This window comes from Zonotrichia albicollis, chromosome 24 (genome assembly GCF_047830755.1).
Source record: "Zonotrichia albicollis isolate bZonAlb1 chromosome 24, bZonAlb1.hap1, whole genome shotgun sequence".
Lineage (NCBI taxonomy): Eukaryota > Metazoa > Chordata > Aves > Passeriformes > Passerellidae > Zonotrichia > Zonotrichia albicollis.
In genome coordinates this window covers 559,099-584,218 of record NC_133842.1, presented here as the reverse complement: position 1 = coordinate 584,218, position 25,120 = coordinate 559,099, and the positions used below count along the sequence as shown (strand labels likewise).

General features: G+C 42.7%; 1 protein-coding gene, 1 long non-coding RNA gene and 1 pseudogene across 2 annotated transcripts; 2 read left to right on the top strand and 1 right to left on the bottom strand.

The window, feature by feature from the left end:
- The first annotated feature begins 80 nt into the window (after positions 1–80).
- LOC141731621 (uncharacterized) lies at positions 81–5,403 on the top strand. The gene is made up of 3 exons (XM_074558033.1): positions 81–225; positions 339–2,982; positions 5,173–5,403. Exons 1-3 carry the CDS (start codon positions 191–193, stop codon positions 5,401–5,403), a joined length of 2,910 nt encoding a protein of 969 aa, XP_074414134.1. The 5' UTR covers positions 81–190.
- Positions 5,404–10,135: 4,732 nt separating this feature from the next.
- LOC141731716 (uncharacterized) lies at positions 10,136–10,876 on the top strand. Its single transcript, XR_012583686.1, has 2 exons — positions 10,136–10,568; positions 10,649–10,876. It is a non-coding gene; the product is annotated as an uncharacterized LOC141731716 (long non-coding RNA).
- A 3,149-nt stretch (positions 10,877–14,025) lies between these two features.
- Positions 14,026–25,063, bottom strand: LOC141731620 (uncharacterized; annotated as a pseudogene).
- Between the last annotated feature and the right edge of the window lie 57 nt (positions 25,064–25,120).

The following is a 25,120-nucleotide window of genomic DNA, read 5'->3' as shown; positions in this document are numbered from 1 at the left end:
CGCTGCTCACTAAGGCTTCCGATTAGCTCCTTATGCTGTCACTCATTTACATCCGGCCTTTTCCATGCCGCTATTAGTTGTTTTGACTTCCGGGTATATAGCGCCTCCTTCTAATTGGTCCCGCGCTTTAAGCCCCGCCCCGCTGTCTTTTATCTCAATCCTCATTGGCTGCCGCTCTGAGGACTGAAAAATGGCGGCGGCGGCGGCGCCGAGCGGCTGCGAACGGTACCGGGACGGGGGAGGGGAGGCACCGGAGACCCCCCGGGGCCACGCCCTGAGCTGGCCACGCCCCCAGGGCGACCGCGCCCTGCTTGACTCCGCCCTTTTCTCCTCCGCAGGGCGCCGGATTGGGGCAAAGCCGACAGCGCATGCGCGGAGTTTGAAGGGGGCGTGGCCAGCGGGGACCACGCCCTGTGCGTGGCGCCCCCTAGCGAGGAGACGGAAGGGCGGGAAAATGGCGGAAAAGGCGGGAAAAATGAGGAAAAAGGCGGGAAAAATGGGAGTGAGGATGAGGAGGAGGAAGAGGAGAAGGAAATTGGGGTGAAAAAAAGTGAAAAATGTGAAAAAATGGAGGAAAACGGGGCGAAAATGAGGGAAATGGAGGGTGAGGAAGACGGGGGGAAGGAAAATGGGGAAAAATTGGAAAAAAATGGGGAAAATTTGGGGGAAAAGGGGGAAATTGGGAGTGAGGAGGAAGAGGAGGAGAAAATTGGGGTGAAAAAGGGAAAAAATGAGGAGAAATCCGAAAATTCCGGGGAAAACGGGGTAGAAAAGGACAAAAATGGGGGAAAAGAGGAAAAAATTGGGGCAGAAAAGGGGAAAATTGAGAGTGAGGAAGAGGAGGAGGACGATGAAGAGGAAAGAGCGAAAAAAATTGTTAAAAATGGGGCAAAAAAGGGGAAATTTGAGAGTGAGGAAGAGGAGGAGGAAGAAGAGGAGGAGAGGAAGAAAAATGGGGCAAAAAAGGAGGAAAAATTGGGGGAAAATCGGGCAAAAAGGAGGAAAATTGAGAGTGAGGAAGAGGAAGGTGAGGATGAAGAGGAAGAAGAGGAAGAGGAGGAGGAGGAGAGGAAGAAAATTGGGGTGATAAAGGGAAAAAATGAGGAAAAATCAGAAAAATCCGGGAAAAATGAGGGAAAAATGGGGCAAAAAAGGAAGAAAATTGAGAGCGAGGAAGAGGAAGATGAGGAGGAAGATGAGGATGAGGAGGAAGATGAGGAGAGGAAGAAAATTGGGGTAAAAATGGGGGAAAAATCTGGAAAAAATGAGGAAAAAATGGGGAAAATTGGGACAAAAAGGAGGAAAATTGAGAGTGAGGAAGAGGAAGATGAGGATGAAGATGAAGAGAGGAAGAAAATTGGGGTAAAAAAGGGAAAAAATGAGGAAAAATCAAAAAAATCCGGGAAAAATGAGGGAAAAATGGGGCAAAAAAGGGGAAAATTTGAGAGTGAGGAAGAGGAGGATGAGGAGGAAGATGAGGATGAGGAGGAAGAAGAGGAGAGGAAGAAAATTGGGGGAAAAATGGGGGAAAAATCTGGAAAAAATGAGGAAAAAATGGGGAGAATTGGGACAAAAAGGAGGAAAATTGAGAGTGAGGAAGAGGAAGATGAGGAGGAAGATGAGGATGAGGAGAGGAAGAAAATTGGGGTAAAAAGGGGAAAAAATGAGGAAAAATCGAAAAAATCCGGGAAAAATGAGGGAAAAATGGGGCAAAAAAGGAGAAAATTTGAGAGTGAGGAAGAGGAGGAGGAAGATGAGGAAGAGGAGAGGAGGAAAATTGGGGGAAAAAAGGAAAAAATTGGGGAAAAAACGGGGAAAAAAGAGGAAAAAATGGGGAAAAATTGGGGGAAAATGGAGAGGGAGGAAGAGGAGGAGGAAGATGAGGAAGAGGAAGATCCTGGTGGAAAAAATAGGGGAAAAAATTGGAAAAAAGGAGGAAAAAACGGGAAAAAATCAGGAAAATTTGTGAAATCACCCCAAAAAGCGGCGAGAAAAGGGAAAATGGAGAGTGAGGAAGAAGAGGAAGATGAAGATGAGGAGGAAGATGAAGAGTCGGACTGGGAAAACGAGAGGAAAAATGGGAAAAAAGGAGGAAAAAATGGGAAAAAACCTCCAAAAACAGCGAAAAAGGAGGCCAAAAAATCCAAAATGGAGAGTGAGGAAGAGGAGGATGAAGATGAGGAGGAGGAAGATGAGGAAGAGGAAGATTCAGAGCGGGAAAATGAACAAAAAAAGGGAAAAAATAGGAAAAAACCCCAAAAAATTATAAAAAAAGCGGCCAAAAAAGGGAAAATTGAGAGCGAGGAAGAGGAGGATGAAGATGAGGAGGAAGAGGATGAAGATGAGGAAGGCTCAGATGGAAAAAATGGGAGAAAATCAGGAAAAAATGGGAAAAAATTGGAAAAAATGGTGAAAAAAACCCCAAAAACGGCAAAAAAAAAGAAAAGTGAAAGCGAGGAAGAGGAGGATGAAGATGAGGAGGAGGAAGATGAGGAAGAGGAAGATTCAGACCAGGAAAAAACAGGAAAAACTCGGAAAAAATCAGAAAAAATGGTGAAAAAACCCCCAAAAATGGCAAAAAAAGGGAAAATTGAGAGCGAGGAAGAGGAGGATGAAGATGAGGAGGAAGAGGATGAAGATGAGGAAGGCTCAGATGGAAAAAATGGGAAAAAAGGAGGGAAAAAATCGGAAAAAATTGTGAAAAAAAACCCAAAAACGACAAAAAAAAAGAAAAGTGAAAGCGAGGAAGAGGAGGATGAAGATGAGGAGGAAGAAAAACCCAAAAAATCCCAAAAAAATCCCAAAAAATTCCAAAAAAATCCCGGAAATTCCTCTGGGTCGGATTCCGAGGATTTGCCGTTGGCAAAATGGGCGGAAAAAAGGAAAAATCGGGCAAAGGAGGAAGAGGAGGAGAAGAGGAAGAAGAGGAGGAGGAGGAAGGACGAGGAGGAGGAAGAGGAGGAGTGGTGGAGGCGCGGGAAGGTGAAAAAATCAGAATTTTTGGGGTTTTTTTTTGGAAAATTTGGGAATTTTGGGGCAATTTTTGGGTGGAATTTTGAGGAAAATTTTTGGGAATTTTTGTTGGAATTTCAGGGAAAAATTTGGAATTTTTGGGAGGAAAATTTGGAATTTTTGTTGGGAATTTGGGGATTTTTTGGGGTAAAATTTTGGGGTTTTGGGGGGGACTTCAAAGGAAAAATTGAGATTTTTTGGGGGGGGATTTTGAGGGAAAATTGGGGATTTTAGGGAAAATTTTGGGGGGGGAATTTGGGATTTTTGGGGGGAAATTTTGGGAAAATTTGCGGTAAAATTTGGAAATTTTAGAGAAAAATTTTTGGGATTTTTGGGCAAATTTCGGGGGGGGAATTTACGATTTTTGGGGGGAAATTTTGGGAATATTTTCGGGAAAATTTGCAAATTTTGGAAAAAAAATTTTTGGGATTTTTGGGGGAATTTGGGGGGTAAAATCTGAGATTTTGGCGTTGGGATTTTTGGGCAAATTTTGGGGGGAAAAATTGGGATTTTTTGGGCAAAATTTTGGGAATATTTTCAGGAAAATTTGCGGTAAAATTTGCAAATTTAGGAAAACATTTTTTGGGATTTTTGGGGACATTTGGGGGGTAAAATCTGAGATTTTGGCGTTGGAATTTTCGGAGAAAATTGGGGATTTTTGGGCAAATTTTGGGGGGGAAAATTGGGATTTTTTGGGGGAAATATTGGGATTTTTTTGGGGGGAAATTTTGGGAATATTTTAGGGAAAATTTGTGGTAAAATTTGCAAATTTTGGAAAATTTTTTTGGGATTTTTTGGGGAAATTTTGGGAATAACTTGGGGAAAATTTGCGGTAAAATTGGCAAATTTTGGAGAACATTTTTTGGGATTTTTGGGCAAATTTGGGGGGGAAAATTGGGATTTTTTGGGGGAAATTTTGGGATTTTTTGGACAAAATTTTGGGAATATTTTCAGGAAAATTTGTGGTAAAATTTGCAAATTTTGGAAACATTTTTTTGGGATTTTTGGGGAAATTTGTGGGGTAAAATCTGGGTTTTTAACGTTGGGATTTTCGGAAAAAAATTGGGGATTTTTGGGCAAATTTTGGGGGGGAAAATTGGGATTTTTGGGGGGAAATTTTGGGATTTTTTTTTGAAATTTTGGGAATATTTTCAGGAAAATTTGCGGTAAAATTTGCGGTAAAATTTGCAAATTTTGGAAAAATTTTTTGGGATTTTTGGGGAATTTTGGGCGGTAAAATCTGAGATTTTGGCATTGGGATTTTCAGAGAAAATTGGGGATTTTTGGGCAAATTTTGGGGGGAAAATTTGGGATTTTTTGGGGAAATTTTGAGAATATTTTCGGGAAAATTTGCGGTAAAATTTGCAAATTTTGGAAAAAATTTTTTGGGATTTTTGGGGACATTTTGGGGGTAAAATCTGAAATTTTGGAGTTGGGATTTTCAGAGAAAATTGGGGATTTTTGGGCAAATTTGTGAAATTTATGGGGGAATTTTGGAGGGAATTGGGGGAGGAATTTTAGGAAAATTTTGGAGAATTTCTGGGGATTTAGGGTGGAAATTTTGGCATTTTTGGGGAGGATTCGGGGAAATATTTGGGTGCCAATTGGGGATTTTGAGGGAGGAATTTGGGGAAATTTTTGGGGGCATTTTGGGGAATTTCAGGGAAAAATTTGGGGATTTTTCGGGTGGAATTTTTGTGGATTTTTTGGGGATAATTTTGGGGATATTTGGGGAGGGAATTGCAGTGAATTTGTGAGGGGAAAATTTGAAATTTTGAAATTTGAAAATTTGAAATTTGAAATTTAAAAATTTGAAAATTTGGGGGAGATTTTGGTGGAATTTTTGGGGAGTATTTGGGGGAGGAATTTTTGGTTATTTCTAAAAATTTCGGTCAAATTTTAATAGAATTTTGCACAAATTTCATAAAATTTATCATAAATTCCAGATTTTTTCTCAATTTTCCCACCCCCCCCCCCCGAATTTTCCTTAACCCCACAAATCCTTCCCCACCCCCCCCCCTCCGATTCCCGCCAAAATTCCCGCAGAAATCCCCAATTTTCCCTCATTTCCCGCCAATTCCCCCGTGAGGGGGCGTGGCTTCCTCCAAGCCCCGCCCCCTTATTTCAAACCCGCCCACTCACGCTAAGCCCCGCCCCCAGGACCCACCGGAAGTGGCGCGGTTGAAGCGATACCTCCGAGCCGCTGGGGGGCGCCCCAATTACAAACAGCTCTTCCGGAAGTGCCGCAGCCGCCGCGAGGTCCTGGAGGCGCTCAGGGGCGCCCTGCGCGACCTGGGGCTGCGAGGTACCGCGAAATTGGGGGGAAATTCGGGAATTTTGGGATTTTTTGAGGATTTTTGTGGGATTTTGGGGGGTTTGGGGTGGGTTTGAGGGGGTTTTGGGTGGGTTTGAGAGGATTTTGAGGGGATTTGGGGGCTCGGCGCGGAGCGGAACTCGATGGTACGTGAGGGGACTTGGGGAATTGTGAGGGAATTTTGGAAAAAAAATGGTAAAAATTTACAATTTTTTGAGGAAACTTTGGGGAATTTTGGGGAAAAATAGGAATTTTGGGATTTTGAGGCTATTTTGGTGGAATTTTGGGTGAATTTTTGGGGAGATTTCAGGGGATTTGAGGAACTCTGCCGCCAGGTCCTGGAGGCGCTCAGGGGCGCCCTGCGCGACCTGGGGCTGCGAGGTACCGCGAATTTGGGGTGAAATTCGGGAATTTTGGGGTTTTTTGAGGATTTTTGTGGGATTTTGGGGGGTTTCGGGTGGATTTCAGGGGGTTTTGGGTGGGTTTGAGGGGATTTTGAGGGGATTTGGGGGCTCGGCGCGGAGCGGAGCTCGATGGTACGTGAGGGGAGTTGAGGAATTGTGAGGGAATCTTGGAAAAAAAAGGGAAAAATTTGTAAGTTTTGGGGGAATTTTGGGGAAAAATGGGAATTTTTGGGATTTTGAGGCTATTTTGGTGGAATTTTGGGTGAATTTTTGGGGATATTTGAGGGAATTTGAGCAACTCTGCCGCGAGGTCCTGGAGGCGCTCAGGGGCGCCCTGCGCGACCTGGGGCTGCAAATTTGGGGTGAAATTCGGGAATTTTGGGATTTTTTGGAATTTTTGTGGGATTTTGGGGGGATTGGGGTGGATTTCAGGGGGTTTTGGGTGGATTTGAGGGGGTTTTGAGGGGTTTTAGGGGGGATTTGGGGGCTCGGCGCGGAGCGGAGCTCGATGGTACGTGAGGGGAATTGAGGAATTGTGAGGGAATTTTGGAAAAAAATGGGAAAAATTTGAAATTTTGGGGGGAATTTTGGGGAAAAATGGGAATTTTTGGGATTTTGAGGCTATTTTGGTGGAATTTTGGGTGAATTTTTGGGGAGATTTGAGGGGATTTGAGGAACTCCGCCGCCAGGTCCTGGAGGCGCTCAGGGGCGCCCTGCGCGACCTGGGGCTGCAAATTTGGGGTGAAATTCGGGAATTTTGGGATTTTTTGGAATTTTTGTGGGATTTTGGGGGGTTTGGGGTGGGTTTGAGGGGATTTTGAGGGGTTTTAGGGGGTTTTTAGGGGGGTTTTGTGGGCTCGGCGCGGAGCGGAACTCGATGGTACGTGAGGGGACTTGGGGAATTGTGAGGGAATTTTGGAAAAAAAATGGTAAAAATATACAAATTTTTGAGGAAACTTTGGGGGAAAATGGGAATTTTGGGATTTTGAGGCTATTTTGGTGGAATTTTGGGTGAATTTTTGGGGAGATTTCAGGGGATTTGAGGAACTCCGCCGCCAGGTCCTGGAGGCGCTCAGGGGCGCCCTGGGGCTGCAAATTTGGGGTGAAATTCGGGAATTTTGGGATTTTTTGAGGATTTTTGTGGGATTTTGGAGGGTTTGGGTGGATTTCAGGGGGTTTTGGGTGGGTTTGAGGGGATTTTGAGGGGTTTTAGGGGGTTTTTAGGGGGGATTTGGGGGCTCGGCGCGGAGCGGAACTCGATGGTACGTGAGGGGAGTTGGGGAATTGTGAGGGAATTTTTGAAAAAAAAGGGAAAAATTTGTAAGTTTTTTGGGGAAAATGGGAATTTTGGAAGGAATTTTGGGATTTTGAGGCTATTTTGGTGGAATTTTGGGTGAATTTTTGGGGAGATTTGAGGGGATTTGAGGAACTCCGCCGCCAGGTCCTGGAGGCGCTCAGGGGCGCCCTGCGCGACCTGGGGCTGCAAATTTGGGGGGAAATTCGGGAATTTTGGGATTTTTTGGAATTTTTGTGGGATTTTGGGGGGTTTCGGGTGGATTTCAGGGGGTTTTGGGTGGTTTTGAGGGGGTTTTGGGTGGGTTTGAGGAGGTTTTGGGTGGGTTTGAGGGGATTTTGAGGGGTTTTAGGGGGTTTTATGGGGATTTGAGGGCTCGGCGCGGAGCGGAAGTCGATGGTACGTGAGGGGAGTTGGGGATTTGTGAGGGAATTTTGGAAAAAAATGGGAAAAATGTGGAATTTTGGGGGGAAAAATGGAAATTTTGGAAGGAATTTTGGGATTTTGAGGCTATTTTGGGTGAATTTTTGGGGAGATTTGAGGAGATTTGAGGAACTCCGCCGCCAGGTCCTGAGGCGCTCAGGGGCGCCCTGCGCGACCTGGGGTTGCGAGGTACCGCGAATTTGGGGTGAAATTCGGGAATTTTGGGGATTTTTTGAGGATTTTTGTGGGATTTTGGGGGGTTTGGGGTGGATTTCAGGGGGCTTTGGGTGGGTTTGAGGGGATTTTGAGGGGTTTTAGGGGGGATTTGGGGGCTCGGCGCGGAGCGGAACTCGATGGTACGTGAGGGGACTTGGGGAATTGTGAGGGAATTTTGGAAAAAAATGGCAAAAATTTACAATTTTTTGAGGAAACTTTGGGGAATTTTGGGGGAAAATAGGAATTTTGGGATTTTGAGGCTATTTTGGTGGAATTTTGGGTGAATTTTTGGGGAGATTTGAGGGGATTTGAGCAACTCCGCCGCCAGGTCCCGGAGGCGCTCAGGGGCGCCCTGCGCAACCTGGGGCTGCAAATTTGGGGGGAAATTCGGGAAATTTGGGATTTTTTGAGGATTTTTGTGGGATTTTGGGGGGTTTGGGGTGGGTTTTGGGTGGGTTTGAGGGGTTTTGGGGGTTTTTAGGGGGGATTTGGGTGCTCGGCGCGGACGGAACTCGATGGTACGTGAGGGGAATTGAGGAATTGTGAGGGAATTTAAAAAAAAAATGGTAAAAATTTACAATTTTTTGATAAAACTTTGGGAAAAAATGGGAATTTTGGGGTTTTGAGGCTATTTTGGTGGAATTTTGGGTGAATTTTTGGGGAGATTTGAGGGGATTTGAGGAACTCCGCCGCCAGGTCCTGGAGGCGCTCAGGGGCGCCCTGCGCGATCTGGGGCTGCAAATTTGGGGTGAAATTCGGAAATTTTGGGGATTTTTTGAGGATTTTTGTGGGATTTTGGGGGGTTTGGGGTGGATTTCAGGGGGTTTTGGGTGGGTTTGAGGGGTTTTAGGGGGGTTTTTAGGGGAGATTTGGGGCCTCGGCGCGGAGCGGAACTCGATGGTACGTGAGGGGAATTGGGGAATTGTGAGGGAATTTTGGAAAAAAATGGGAAACATTTGGAATTTTTTGGGAAACTTTGGGGGATTTTGGGGAAAAATGGGAATTTTGGAGGGAATTTTTGGGATTTTGAGGCTATTTTGGTGGAATTTTGGGTGAATTTTTGGGGAGATTTGAGGGGATTTGAGCAACTCCGCCGCCAGGTCCTGGCGCGGAGCGGAACTCGATGGTACGTGAGGGGACTTGGGGAATTGTGAGGGAATTTTGGAAAAAAATGGGAAAAATGTGGAAGTTTTTGGGGAAAAATTGGAATTTTGGAGGGGATTTTGGGATTTTGAGGCTATTTTGGTGGAATTTTGGGTGAATTTTTGGGGAGATTTCAGGGGATTTGAGCAATTCTGTTGCGAGGTCCTGGAGGCGCTCAGGGGCGCCCTGCGCGACCTGGGGCTGCAAATTTGGGGTGAAATTCGGGAATTTTGGGATTTTTTGAGGATTTTTTGGGATTTTGGGGGGTTTGGGGTGGATTTCAGGGGGTTTTGGGTGGGTTTGAGGGGATTTTGAGGGGTTTTAGGGGGTTTTTAGGGGGATTTGGGCGCTCGGCGCCGAGCGGAACTCGATGGTACGTGAGGGGAATTGGGGAATTGTGAGGGAATTTTGGAAAAAAATGGGAAAAATTTAAAATTTTTTGGGAAACTTTGGGGGGATTTGGGGAAAAATGGAATTTTGGAAAAATTTGGGAATTTTAGGGAGAAATTTGGGGGAAAAATTGGGAAAATTTGGGATTTTGGAGTGGAATTTTGGGGGTTTTTGGATGGAATTTTGTGGGGATTTCAGGGAATTTTGTGGGAATTTTGTGGCTTTCTTGGAATTAGCTGGAATTTGAGGATTTTGGCTCCATTTTGGGTGGCATTTTGGGATTTTGAGGCAGATTTTTGGGTCCATTTTGGGGGGAATTTTGAGATTTTTCAGGCTATTTATGGGGAGAGTTTTGGGAAAAAATTCAGGATTTTTGAGTGGAGATTTGGGATTTTGAAGGGGAATTTTGGTGGAATTTTGGAGGTTTTTGGATGGAATTTTGGGGGGATTTCAGGGAATTTTCAGGGAATTCTGGGTCCATTTTAGGGGTTTTGGGTCCATTTATGAGATTTTGGATGGAATTTTGGGATTTTCGTGGAATTTTGAACTATTAAAGGCAAATTTGGTGAAATTTTGGGTGGAATTTCGGGATTTTGAAGGGGAATTTTGGTGGAATTTTGGGGGTTTTTTGACAGAATTTTGCGGGGATTTCAGGGAATTTTGGGGGAATTTCATGGATTTCTTGGAATTTGCCGGAATTTTGAGAAAGATTTTTGGGTCCATTTTGGGGAGAATTTTGAGATTTTTCAGGCTATTTATGGGGAGGGTTTTGGGATAAAATTTCAGGATTTTTGAGCGTAAATTTGGGATTTTGAAGGGGAATTTTGGGATTTTGAAAGGGAATTTTGGTGGAATTTTGGAGGTTTTTTGATGGAATTTTGTGGGGATTTCAGGGATTTTTGGGGGATTTCTTGGAATTAGCTGGAATTTGAGGATTTTGGGTGGATTTTGGGTGGCATTTTGGGATCTTAGGGAGATTTTTGGAATTTAGGGATTTTGAGAAAGATTTTTGGGTCCAATTTGGGGGGAATTTTGAGATTTTTCATGCTGTTTATGGGGAGGAATTTGGGAAAAATTTCAGGATTTTTGAGTGGAGTTTTGGGATTTTGAAGGGGAATTTTGGGATTTTGAAGGGGAATTTTGGGGGTTTTTGGACGGAATTTTGTGGGGATTTCGGGGAATTTTGGGGGAATTTTATGGATTTCTTGGAATTAGCTAGAATTTAAGGATTTTAGGTGGATTTTGGGTGAATTTTGGGTGAATTTTGGCCTTTTCCAGGCGCCCCCCTCCCTGGCCCGCTGCCGCCGCCTCGGCCGCCGCCGCGAGGAAAAAGCCGAACTCGCCGCCCTCGACGCCTCCAATATTTTACCCGGTAAAAACCCCGAAAAACCCCCAAATTTCACCAAATTTCCTCAAATTCACAATTTTTAACCTTTTCTTTTCCTTCCCCAGCGAGATCCAGAAGAAGAAACCCCGAAAATGCCCCAAAATCGCCCCCAAAATCGGCGCTGCCCCCCCCGGATTGGTCGCGGCTCCGCGGCGTCGTCAGCTCCGACAGCGAGTGAAGGGAGTTTGGAGTTTTATTTTTTGGGGGGATTTTTGGGGTTTTGGGGGTTTTTATGGGTTTGGGGTTGGTGTTGTAAAGTTGTAATAAAGGTTGAAGATGTTGTTGTAAAAAAATCGCCGGGAAAATCGGTGAAATTGCGGCGAAAATTGGTTAAAAATCAAGGTAAAATTGGATAAATTCGGCTCAAAAATCACCCAGAAATTGCTGCAAAAAATCCTCAAAAAACGCTTTCAAATTTCACAAAATCGTCCCAAAAATTGCCAAAAAAATCCCCAAAATCATCCCAAAAATTGCCCAAAAAAATTGCCATAAAATCCCCAAAATCATCCCAAAAAATTGCCCAAAAAATTGCCATAAAATCCCCACAAAAAATTGCCATAAAATCCCCAAAATCATCCCAAAAATTGCCCAAAAAAATTGCCATAAAATCCCCAAAATCATCCAAAAATTGCCCAAAAAATTGCCATAAAATCCCCAAAATCAGCGGAAAATTACTCCATAAAATCACCATTAAAATCCTCAAAACCACCCAAAAATTAACGTTAAAATCCTAAAAAAATCACTCAAAATTAATGTAAAAATACTCAAGAATCACCTCAAAAATCAACGTAAAAGTCACCCAAAAAATCACCCAAAAATCAATGAAAAAAACCCTCAAAAATCAACATAAAAATATCTCAGAAAATCAACATAAAAATCTCCCAAAAATCAACATAAAAATCTCCAAAAAAATCACAAAAATTGACGTAAAAATCTCAAAATAAATCATCCAAAATCACTCAAAAGTTGCCCCAAAACCTCAAAATCATCTCCAAAAATCAATGGAAAAATCCCCAAAAATCACCCAAAAGTCAACAAAAAAAATCCCAAAAATCACTGAAAAATTAATGAAAAAAATGACCTGAAAACCACCATAAAAATCCCAAATTTACAAAAATACTCACCCAAAAATCACCATAAAAATACCAAAAATCACTGAAAAATTCAGCCCAAAATCAAAATAAAAATCACACAAAAATCAATGAAAAAACCTCAAAATCACCGTAAAATGACAAAAAAATCCACCCAAAAATCAACATAAAATTCTCAATTTCACAAAAAATTCACCCAAAAATCAATGTGAAATCACCAAAAATCACCATAAAAATCACTCCAAAAATCACCATAAAAATCACCCAAAAATCCCAAAAAATCAACATAAAAATACCAAAAATCGCCAAAAAATTCACCCAAAAATCAACATAAAATCACTGAAAAAATCACCTAAAATTGCTCTAAAAATCAATACAAAATTCCAAAAATCAATGTAAAATCACCAAAAAATCAACATAAAAACCCCAAAAATCACCATAAAAATCACCCAAAAAATCCCAAAAAATCAACGTAAAATCACCAAAAAATCACCCAAAATTACCCAAAAAATCAACGTAAAATCACCAAAAATAAACATAAAAACCCCGAAAATCACCCCAAAAATCCCCAAAAAATCAACGTAAAATCAGCAAAAAATCAACAAAAATTACCATAAAAATCACCCCAAAAATCTCAAAAAATCAACATAAAATCAACATAAGACCCCAAAAATCACCATAAAAATCCCAAAAAAATCAACGTAAAATCACCAAAAGTCACCCCAAAAAATCAACGTAAAATCACCAAAAAATCAACAAAAAATCAACAAAAATTACCATAAAAATCACCCAAAAAATCAACATAAAAACCCCAAAAATCACCATAAAAATCCCAAAAAATCAACATAAAAATCACCAAAATAAACATAAAACCCCAAAAATCACCCTAAAAATCCCAAAAAAATCAATGTAAAATCACCAAAAATCACCAAAAAATCACCCAAAAAATCTCAAAAAATCAGCATAAAATCAACATAAAATCAACATAAAAACCCCAAAAATCACCATAAAAATACCAAAAAATCAGCATAAAATCAACATAAAAATCACCAAAAAATCAACATAAAATCACCAAAAATTACCATAAAAATCACCCAAAAAATTTCAAAAAATCACCAAAAAATCCCCTAAAATCCCCCAATAAAGACCCGAACCCACACCAAACACTGATAATTTGATATATTTTAATATTTTTAATTATTTTCAGTATTTCCTGGTCCTGAGGAAGAGCCCCGGGGGCCGCTTGGGGCTCTGGGGGCCCTCGGGGGGGAAGAGGTCCCAAAAGGCCAAAAATCCCAATAAAAATCACCAAAAATTAATGTAAAAATACTCAAAAATCACCTCAAAAATCAAAATAAAAATCACAAAAAAAATCACTCAAAAATCAATAAAAATCACTCAAAAATTAACATAAAAATCCACCCAAAAATCAACATAAAAATCAACATAGAAATCCCAAAAATCACTGTAAAATGACAAAAAAAATCCACATAAAAATCAACATAAAGATCCCATAATCACCAAAAAACTCACCCAAAAATCAATGTAAAATCACAAAAAATCACCCAAAATTTCCCAAAAAAATCAATATAAAATTCCAAAAAATACAACTTAAAATCACCAAAAATCAACAAAATTACCATAAAAATCATCCCAAAAATCCCAAAAAATCAACATAAAATCAACATAAAAATCACCAAAAAGTCACATAAAAACCTCAAAATTACCCAAAAAATCAATATAAAATTCCCAAAAAATCAACGTAAATCAACATAAAAACCCCAAAAATCACCATAAAAATTCCAAAAAATCACCCAAAATCCCAATAAAGACCCGAACCCACACCAAACACTGAGAATTTGATATATTTTAATTTTTTTTACACTTTTCAGTATTTCCTGGTCCTGAGGAAGAGCCCCGGGGGCCGCTTGGGCTCTGGGGGCCCTCGGGGGGGAAGAGGTCCAAAAGGCCAAAAATCCAATAAAAATCAACTAAAATTAATGTAAAAATACCCAAAAATCACCTCAAAAATCAAAACAAAATCACCCAAAAATCACGCAAAAATCAATAAAAACCCTCAAAAATTAACATAAAAATCAACAGAAAAATCCCAAAATCATCAAAAAATTCACCCAAAAATCAATGTCAAATTACCAAAAATCACCATAAAACCCCCAAAAATCCCCAAAAAAATCCAAAAAATCAACATAAAATCACCAAAATTGCCCTAAAAATCACCCAAAAAATTTCAAAAAATCACCCAAAAAATCACCAAAAATCAACATAAAATCACCAAAAAATCCCAAAAAAACACCCAAAATTCCCCAAAAAAAACTCGAACCCACACCAAGCTCTGATAATTTTATATATTTAATATTTTTCAGTATTTCCTGGTCCTGAGGAAGAGCCCCGGGGGCCGCTTGGGGCTCTGGGGGCCCTCGGGGGGAAGAGGTCCCGGCCGGTTCTCAGATTTGCTCCTCCAGTTTCTTGTGGCGCTTCATGTCCTGCAGCACCTTGTCCAGGCGCGCCTCGCGCTTCTGCCCGCGGCTCGGGGGGCCTGATGGGGGAAATTCACAAATTTGGGGGAAATTCACAAATTTGGGGACTTTTGGGAAGCCTGGAATCGCCCCCGGAATGGCCCGGAAATCGCTGGGAAAAATCGTCCCAAAAATCGCGGTAAAAATGCCAAAATCAGGCCAAAATTGCAATGAAATGTCCGTGAGAGTGGATGAGAAAATTTCCAAATCACCCCAAAAATAACCCCAAAAATTGGCGTAAGAATCCCCAAAATCACACCAAAAAATCGCCTAAAAATCACTCCAAATATCACCCTAAGAATCCCAAAAAATCCCCCCAAAATCGCCCCAAAATCACCCCAAAAATCGCCTAAAAATCACTCAAAATATCACCCTAAGAATCTCAAAACCTCCCCCAAAATCAGTCCAAAATTGCCCCAAAAATACCCAAAATCACCCCAAAACTTGCCTAAAATCACCCCAAAAACCACCGTAAAAATCCCTAAAATCTCAAAAAAATCCCTCAAAATTGCCCCAAAAATCGCCCCAAAAAATCGCTGAAAAAATGCCAAAATCAGGCCAAAATTGCAGTGAAATATCCACAAGAATTGCTGTGAAAATCTCCAAAATTGCCCTGAAAATAACCCAAAAATCACCCAAAATATTGGTGTAAGAATCCCCAAAATCACCCCAAAATTACCACAAAATTACCCCAAAAATCGCTGTAAAAATGCCCAAAATCAGACCAAAATCACAATGAAATATCCGCAAGAATTGCTGTGAAAATTATGAAAATCGCCCCAAAAATCACTCAAAATATTACCCTAAGAATCCCAAAAATCTCCCCAAAATTAGCCCAAAATTACCTCAAAATTGCCCCAAAAATCACCTCAAAAATCGCTGTAAAAATGCCCCAAATAAGCCCAAAATCACAATGAAATATCCACGAGAATGGATGAGAAAATTTCCAAAATTGCCCTGAAAATAACCCAAAATCACCCCAAAAATCACTTAAAATATCACCCTAAGAATCCCAAAAAATCTCCCCAAAAATAACCCAAAATCACCCCAAAAATCCACCTAAAAAACCCCAAATTCCACCAAAAACCACCCAAAAAACCCCAAAAATCGCCCCTAAAACGATCCCAAAAACCCAAAAATTGCCACAGAAATCCCCCCAAAAATTGCCCCTAAAATTCCAAAATTCCTTAAAACCCAAAACCCCTCAAAATCCACCCCCAAAATCCCCCCAAAATTCAACCAAAAAACCCCAAAATTCAACCAAAAACTCCCAAAATTCAACAAAAAAACCCCAAAATTCAACCCAAATATCCCCAAAATTCAACCCAAAAACTCCCAAAATTCAACAAAAAAAAAAACCCAAAATTCAACCCAAAAACCCCAAAATTCAGCCCAAAAAAAACCACAAAATTCAACACAAAAAACCCAAAATTCAGCCCAAAAAAACCCACAAAATTCAACACAAAAAACCCAAAATTCAACCCAAAAACCCCAAAATTCCTCTAAAATCAACCAAAAAACCCCAAAAATTCAACCTAAAAAACCCCAAAATTCAACAAAAAAAATCACAAAATTCAACTTAAAAAACCCAAAATTCAACCCAAAAATCCCCAAAATTTCTCTAAAAATCACCACAAAAATCCCCAAAAATGCCCCAAAACCACCCCCAAAATTTCCCCAAAAATCCCCAAAAAAATCCCAAAAATCCCTTTAAACCCCCAAACCCCAAAATCCGGGAATTTCCCCAAAATCCGGGAATTTCCCCAAAATTTGGGAATTTTTGGGTACCTGGGGTTCGGCGCCGGTCGATGAGGGCGGGGTTGGGCGGGGCGGGTTCGTCGTCAAATCAAATTCCGTGGGGGGAGGAGGCCTAAAAATGGAAAAAATGGAAAATTTTGGGTTAAAATTCTTCAAAATTGAGTAAAAAATCCTGTTGGGGTTTTTGGGATAAATTTGGGGTTGGAAATGGAAAAAAATTTGGGGGTTTGGGAGGAATTTTGGGGATTTTGTGTTGAATTTCCCTCTGAAATGGGCCCAAAATCTGCCCAAAATCCCCCAAAAATCCCTCAAAATCACTCAAAAATCCCTCAAAAATTTCCCAAAAATTGCCCAAAAATCCCTCAATAATCGCTCAAAAATCGCCCAAAAATCTCCTAAAAATCCCTCAAAAACTCCCCAAAAAATCGCTCAAAAATCACCCAAAAATCCCTCAAAAATTCCACCAAAATCCCTCAAAAATCCCCCTAAAATCCTCAATAATCGCTCAAAAATCCCTGAAAAATCACTCAAAAATCACCCAAAATCCACAAAAATCAGCCAAAAATCCCTCAAAATCGCTCAAAAATCCCCAAAAATCGCTCAAAAATCCCTCTAAAATCACCCAAAATTGCTCAAAAATCCCTCAATAATCCTTCAAAAATTGCTCAAAAATCCCTCAAAAATCCCACAAAAATCCTGAAAAATCGCTCAAAAATCGCCAAAAAATCCTCAAAAATCCCCAAAAATCCCTGAAAAATCCCCCAAAAATCCCCTAAAAATCCCTCAAAAATCCTCAATAACTTCCTAAAATCCCTCAAAAATTCCCCAAAAATCCCTCAAAAATCCCCTAAAAATCCCATTTTTTCCCCAAAAAATCACCCAAAAATCCCATTTTTTTCCCAAAAAATTCCTCAAAAATCCCATTTTTTTCCCAAAAATTCCCAATTTTTACTTCTCCTCCTCATTCTCCTGGCCGGGGCTCCCGGGTTGTCCCCTCCATTCTCGGGCAGGGCGGGGTCAGGGCTGGGCTGGCGCCGCGGGGAACGGAACGTTCCGGAGCGGGAGGGTCCCGAACGCCCTGAAAACCCCAAAATCCCCCTAAATCCATCCCAAATCCTTCATTTTCCTCTGAAATGGCCCCAAAATCCCCTATAAAAATCACCCAAAAATTGCCCTAAAAATCCCCTAAAAATCGCTCAAAATCACCAAAAATTACCCAAAAATCCCCCCAAAATTGCTCAAAAATTCCCCAAAAATCCCTCAAAAATTGCTCAAAATCCCTCAAAAATCCCCCAAAAAATCCCTCAAAAATCCCTCAAAAATTGCTCAAAAATCCCTGAAAAATCCCCCAAAAAATCACCCAAAAATCCCATTTTTTTCCCAAAAATCCCAATTTTTCCCTAAAAAATCACTCAAAAATCCCATTTTTTTCCCAAAAAATCCCATTTTTTTCCCCAAAAAATCCCAAATTTTTTCCCCAAAAAATCACCCAAAAATCATATTTTTTCCCAAAAATTCCTAATTTTTTTTCCCAAAAATTCCCAATTTTTTTTACTTTTCCTCCTCATTTTCCTGGCCGGGGCTCCCCGGGTTGTCCCCTCCATCCTCGGGCAGGTTGGGGGGCTCGGGCGTGGGCTGGCGCCACGGGAACGGAACGTTCCGGAGCGGGAAAAATCCCCCAAAAATCCCATTTTTCCCCAATTTTTCCCCCAGTTTTTACTTTTCCTCCTCGTTTTCCTGGCTGGGGCTGCCAGGTTTCAGACCCATCCTCGGGCAGGGCGGGGGGCTCGGGCGTGGGCTGGCGCCGCGGGAACGGAACGTTCCGGAGCGGGAAAAATCCTCAAAAATCCCCCCAAAATCGCTCAAAACTCGCCCAAAAATCCCTCAAAAATTGCTCAAAATCCCTCAAAAATCGCCCAAAAACCACCAAAAAATCCCTCAAAAATCCCCCAAAAAACCCCCTAAAAAAACCAAAAAATCCCCCAAAAATCCTCAAAAATTACTTAGAAAAACCCCAAAAATCCCCTAAAATCCCTCAAAAATTGCTCAAAAATCCCCATAAAATTGCCCAAAATTCCCTTTTTTTCCCAAAAAAATCACCCAAAAATTCCCAATTTTTCCCCCCAAAAATCCCATTATTTTCCCTAAAATTCCCAATTTATTCCCCCAAAAAATCACCCAAAATCCCATTTTTCCCCAAAAAATTCCCATTTTTTCCCTAAAAACCCCAATTTTTTTTCCCAAAATCCCATTTTGTTTTTACTTTTCCTCCTCATTCTCATGGCCGGGGCTGCCGGGGGTGTCGGTGCCATCCTCGGTCAGGGCGGGGCTGGGCTGGGCTGGCGCCGCGGGAACGGAACGTTCCGGAGCGGGAGGTCCCGAACGCCCTGAAAACCCAAAATCCCCCAAAATCCCCCTAAAAATCGCCCAAAAATCCCTCAAAATGCCCCAAAAAATCCCCCAAAAATCCCTCAAAAATTGCCCAAAATCCCTTAAAAATTGCTCAAAAATTCCCTAAAAATCCCCCAAAAATCCTCAAAAATTCCCCAAAAATCCTCAAAAATCTCCCAAAAATCCCTAAAAATCACTCAAAAATCACTCAATAATCGCTCAAAAATCCCTCAAAAATCCCCCTAAAATTCTTGAAAAATCCCCAAAAATCGCTCAAAAATCCCTCAACAATCCATCAAAAATCCACCCAAAAATCCCTCAAAATCGCTCAAAAATCACCCAAAAATCTCCTAAAAATCGCCCCAAAATCGCTCAAAACTCGCCCAAAAATCGCTCAAAAATCACCCAAAAGTCCCCTAAAAATCGCCCCAAAATCCCATTTTTTTCCCAAAAAATCACCCAAAAATCCCATTTTTTCCCAAAAAATCCCAATTTTTTCCCCAAAAAATCACTCAAAAATCCCATTTTTTCCCCAAAAAATCCCAATTTTTTTTCCCTAAAAAATCCCTCAAAAATCCCGTTTTTTCCCTAAAAATCCCAATTTTTTCCCCAAAAAATCACCCAAAAATCCCATTTTTCCCAAAAAATCCCTCAAAAATCCCTCAAAAATCCCATTTTTTTCCCTAAAAATCCCAATTTTTTTCCCAAAAAATCCCATTTTTTCCCCCAATTTTTTCCCCATTTTTTTTGTACTTTTCCTCCTCATTCTCCTGGCTGGGGCTCCCACGTTCTCAGACCCATCCTCGGGCAGGGCGGGGGGCTTCTGGGCGTGGGCTGGCGCCGCGGGAACGGAACGTTCCGGAGTGGGAAAAATCACCCAAAAATCCCATTTAAAATCCTCAAAATCCCTCAAAAATTGCTCAAAAATCCCCAAAAAATCCCAATTTTTTTCCCCAAAAAATCACCGAAAAATCCCATTTTTCCCCCAATTTTTACTTTTCCTCCTCATTCTCCTGGCTGGGGCTCCCCCAGTTCTCGGTGCCATCCTCGGGCAGGGCGGGGGCTGGGCTGGGCTGGCGCCGCGGGAACGGAACGTTCCGGAGCGGGAGGTCCCGAACGCCCTGAAAACCCCAAAATCCCCCTAAATCCCCCTAAAAATCGCTCAAAAATTCCCCAAAAAATCACTCAAAAATTGCTCAAAAATCGCTCAAAAATCCCCCAAAAAATCCCTCAATAATTGCTCAAAATTGCTCAAAAATCCCTCAATAATCCCTCAAAAATCCCTCAAAAAATTCCTCAAAAATCCCCCAAAAATCCTCAAAATCCCCTAAAATCCTCAAAAAATCCCCTAAAATCCCACAAAAATCCCTCAAAAATCCCCCAAAAATCCCTCAATTATGCCTGAAAAATCGCCCAAAAATCCCTCAAAAATCCATCAATAATCCCTCAAAAATTGCCCAAAAATCCCCCAAAAATCCTCAAAAATTCCCAAAAATCCCTCAAAAATTCCCCAAAAATCCCTCAAAAATCTCCCAAAAATTGCTCAAAAATCCCTCAATAATCGCTCAAAAATCCCTCAATAATTGCCCAAAATTGCTCAAAAATCCCCTAAAAAATCCCTCAAAAATCGCCGAAAAATCACTCAAAAATTGCCCAAAAATCCCTCAAAAATCCCCCAAAAATCCCTCAAAAATTGCCCAAAAATCACTCAAAAATCCCCAAAAAATCTCTCAATAATCGCTCAAAAATCCTCAAAAATCCCTAAAAAATCACTCAAAAATCGCCGAAAATCGCTCAAAAATCCCCTAAAAATCACTCAAAAATCCCTCAAAAATTGCTCAAAAATCCCCAAAAATCCCTGCAAAAATCCCTCAATAACTTCCTAAAAATCCCTCAAAAATTCCCCAAAAATCCTCAAAAATCCCCTAAAAATCCATTTTTCCCCAAAAAATCCCTCAAAATCCCATTTTTTCCCTCAAAAAATCACCCAAAAATCCCATTTTTTCCCCCATTTTTTCCCCAATTTTTACTTTTCCTCCTCATTTTCCTGGCCAGGGCTGCCAGGGGTGTCGGTTGCCATCCTCGGGCAGGGCGGGGTCAGGGCTGGGCTGGCGCCGCGGGAACGGAACGTTCCGGAGCGGGAGGGTCCCGAACGCCCTGAAAACCCCAAAATCCCCCTAAATCCCCCTAAAAATCGCTCAAAAATTCCCCAAAAAATCACTCAAAAATTGCTCAAAAATCGCTCCAAAAATCCCCAAAAAATCCCTCAATATTGCTCAAAATTGCTCAAAAATCCCTCAATAATCCCTCAAAAATCCCTCAAAAATTCCTCAAAATCCCCCAAAAATCCCTCAAAAATCCCCCTAAAATCCCTCAAAAAATCCCCCTAAAATCCCACAAAATCCCTCAAAAATCCCCCAAAAAATCCCTCAATTATGCCTGAAAAATCGCCCAAAAATCCTCAAAAATCCATCAATAATCCCTCAAAAATTGCCCAAAAATCCCCCAAAAATCCCTCAAAAATTCCCCAAAAATCCCTCAAAATTCCCCAAAAATCCCTCAAAAATCTCCCAAAAATTGCTCAAAAATCCCTCAATAATCGCTCAAAATCCTCAATAATTGCCCAAAATTGCTCAAAAATCCCTAAAAATCCCTCAAAAATCGCCGAAAAATCGCTCAAAATTGCCCAAAAATCCCTCAAAAATCCCCCAAAAATCTCCCAAAAATCCCTAAAAATCTCTCAAAAATCACCCAAAAATCCCCCCAAAATCCCTCAAAATCCCCCAAAATCCCTCAAAATCCCTCAAAAATCTCTCAAAATCACTCAAAAATCCGCCAAAAATCACCTAAAAATCCCCAAAAAATCCCATTTTTTCCCTAAAAATCCCAATTTTTTCCCCCAAAAAATCACTCAAAAATCCTATTTTTTGTCCCAAAAAATCCCATTTTTTCCCCAAAAATTCCCAATTTTTTCCCCAAAAAAATCCCTCAAAAATCCCATTTTTTTCCCTAAAAACCCCAATTTTTTTCCCAAAAATCCCAATTTTTTTGTACTTTTCCTCCTCATTCTCATGGCTTGGACTGCCCGGGTTGTCGGTGCCATCCTCGGGCAGGGCGGGTCGGGGCTGGGCTGGCGCCGCGGGAACGGAACGTTCCGGAGCGGGAAAAATCCCTCAAAAATCCCATTTTTTCCCCAAAATCACATTTAAATCCCATTTTTTTGTACTTTTCCTCCTCATTCTCATGGCTGGGGCTCCCAGGCTCTCGGTGCCATCTCGGGCAGGGCGGGGGGCTCGGCGTGGGCTGGCGCCGCGGGGAACGGAACGTTCCGGAGCGGGAGGGTCCCGGCGCGGGCGATGCCCTCGAAGAGCTCCCGGATCTCCTGAGGCCGAGGGGTCCAACCCTCGGCGCCTTCCTCCTGCTCCTCCTCCTCGCTCCAGGGCACCGCCCACTCCTCATCCTCATCTTCATCATCTTCATCAGCTTCAGGTTCTGTTCATCATTGGGGGCTGCGGGGGGGTGGGGGCGGGGGCGGCTGCGGGGGGGGCGAGGGAGGGGGAGGGGTCAGGGAAAGGGAGTGCAGGAGGGGGGGGAGGGGCGGGGCGTGGACATGGGGCTGGGCGGGGATAGTGGGGGATAATGGGGGATAATGGGGGAAAATGGGGAAAAATTGGGATAAAATGGGGAAAAAATGGGGCAAAAATAGGGAAAATTAAGGAAATAATGGGATAGAAATTGGGGGGAAATTGGGGAAAAAATGGGGTGAAAATGGGGTGAAAATTGGGGAATAATGGGGGAAAGAATGGGGAAAATTGGGGAACAAATGGGGAAAATTGGGGTGAAAATTGGGGAAAAATGGGGTGAAAATTGGGGAAAATTTGGGAAAAATGGGTTATAAATTGGGGGAAATTGGGGAATAATGGGGTGAAAAATGGGATAAAATTGTGGGGAAATTGGGGAAAATGGGGTAAAAATTAGGAAAATATGGGGAAAATTGGGAATAAATGAGGTAAAATTTGGGAGAAAATTGGGGAAAAAAGGGGGAAAATTGGGGAATAATGGGGGAAAAATTGGGGAAAAATTGGGAAAAAATGGGGAAAAATGGGATAAAAATTGGGGGGGAAAATGGGGAATATTGCGGTAAAAAATGGGGTAAAAATTGGGAAAATTGGAGAAAAATGGGGTAGAAATTGGGGGAAAAAATGGGGAAAATTGGGGAAAAATAGGGAAAAAATTGGGAAAATTGGGGAAAAAACGGATAAAAATTGGGGGAAAATTGGGGAAAAATGAGATTAAAATGGGGTGAAAATTGGGGAATAATGGGGTAAAAATGTGGGAAAATGGGGGTAAATTGGGGAAAAATTGGGGAACAAAATTGGGGAACAAAATTGGGGAACAAAATTGGGGAAATTTGGGTGGGAAAAAGGAAAAAAAATGGGGGAACGTTGAGGAATTTTGGGGGGAAAATTGGAAAATTTGGGGAAAAGGGGGGAGGAAATTGGGGAAATTTGGGAGACAAAATTGGGAAAAAAGGGGAAATTTGGGGGGAAAATTGGGGGAATTTATGGGGGGGCATGAGGAGAAAAAGGGGGGAAATTGAGAAATTTGGGAGAAAATTGGGAAAAAAGAGGAAAATTTTGGGAATTGGGGAAAAAATCAGGAAGTTTGGGGGGAAAATTGGGAAAATTTGGGGGTTAAAAAGGGAGGAAAATTTGAAAAATTTTGGGGACAATTTGGGAAAAAGGGGAGAATGTGGAAAATTGGGAGAAAATTTAGGAAATATCGGTAAATTTGGAACAATTTGAGGAAATTTGGGGGGTTTGGAGGGAAAATTTGTGAAAAATTGGGAAATTTGGGGTTTTAAGAGGAGAAAATGAGGGGCAAAGGGAGAGAAAATTTGGATTTGGTGCAAAAAGAGGCAAAGATGAGAAGAAAAAAGGAAATAAGAGAGAAAAAAAGAGAAAAAATTCAGAATTTGAGGGGAAAATCGAGATGGGAGAATCCCAGTTTGAGCCCAGTGCTCCCAGTTTGATTTCTGGGGGTTCCCAGTGCTCCCAGTTTGATCCAGTGCTCCCAGTTTGATTTCTGGGGGTTCCCAGTGCTCCCAGTTTGATCCTGAGGGTTCCCAGTGCTCCCAGTTTGATCCCTGAGGGTTCCCAGTTTGATTTCTGAGGGTTCCCAGTGCTACCAGTTTGATCCCAGTGCTCCAGTTTGATCCCTGAGGGTTCCCAGTGCTCCGGTTTGATCCCAGTGCTCCAGTTTGATCCCTGAGGGTTCCCAGTGCTCCCAGTTTGATTTCTGGGGTTCCCAGTGCTGCCAGTTTGTTCCCAGTGCTCCCAGTTTGATTTCTGGGGCTTCCCAGTGCTCCCAGTTTGATTTCTGAGGGGTTCCCAGTGCTCCAGTTTGATCCCTGAGGGTTCCCAGTGCTCCCAGTTTGATTTCTGAGGAGTTCCCAGTGCTCCAGTTTGATTTCTGGGGGTTCCCAGTGCTCCCAGTTTGACTTTTGGGGGGTTCCCAGTGCTCCCAGTTTGATCCCAGTGCTCCCAGTTTGATTTCTGGGGCTTCCAGTGCTCCCAGTTTGAATTCTGAGGGGTTCCCAGTGCTCCCAGTTTGATCCCTGAGGGGTTCCCAGTGCTCCCAGTTTGATCCCTGAGGGTTCCCAGTGCTCCCAGTTTGATTTCTGAGGGGTTCCAGTGCTCCCAGTTTGATCCCTGAGGGTTCCCAGTGCTCCCAGTTTGTTCCAGTGCTCCCAGTTTGATTCTGGGGTTCCCAGTGCTCCCAGTTTGATCCCTGAGGGCTCCAGTGCTCCCAGTTTGATTTCTGGGGGTTCCAGTGCTCCCAGTTTGATCCCTGAGGGTTCCCAGTGCTCCCAGTTTGTTCCCAGTGCTCCCAGTTTGATTTCTGGGGTTCCCAGTGCTCCAGTTTGTTTCCAGTGCTCCAGTTTGATCCCTGAGGGTTCCCAGTGCTCCCAGTTTGTTCCTAGTGCTCCCAGTTTGATTTCTGAGGGTTCCCAATGCTCCAGTTTGACTTCTGGGGGGTTCCCAGTGCTCCCAGTTTGATTTCTGGGGGTTCCCAGTGCTCCCAGTTGATCCCAGTGCTCCCAGTTTGATCCCTGAGGGTTCCCAGTGCTCCCAGTTTGATTTCTGGGGGTTCCCAGTGCTCCCAGTTTGATGCCAGTGCTCCCAGTTTGATTTCTGGGGGTTCCCAGTGCTCCCAGTTTGATTTCTGAGGGTTCCCAGTGCTCCCAGTTTGATCCCAGTGCTCCCAGTTTGATTTCTGGGGGTTCCCAGTGCTCCCAGTTTGATCCCTGAGGGTTCCCAGTGCTCCCAGTTTGTTCCCAGTGCTCCCAGTTTGATTTCTGGGGGGTTCCCAGTGCTCCCAGTTCTTTATTTCTCCCCTGAGTGAATCTCCCTCCATTTCCCTGCTCCCCTTCCCTCACCCCCCTCACGCCGCCGCCGCCATCTTGCCCGTGACGTCACCGCGACCCCTCCCATCAATTCCCTCCCGTCGCCGCCACCCCCGCGACCCCCGGGACCCCTCCGGGCCTCACTCACCGAGTCCCGGCCTTCCCCAGCGCCTCCGGGGGGTTCCGGAGCGGCGGGGCCGAGCCCGAGCCCTCACTCAGCTCCCCGCCGCCATCTTGGCCGTGCTCCCGCCATTTTTTAGTCGCTCTTTGCCGTCCCCCCCTCACGCCACTGCGCATGCGCAAGCAAAAGAACTACACCTCCCATCATCCCCCGCAGCCAAACAGGAAGCAAGG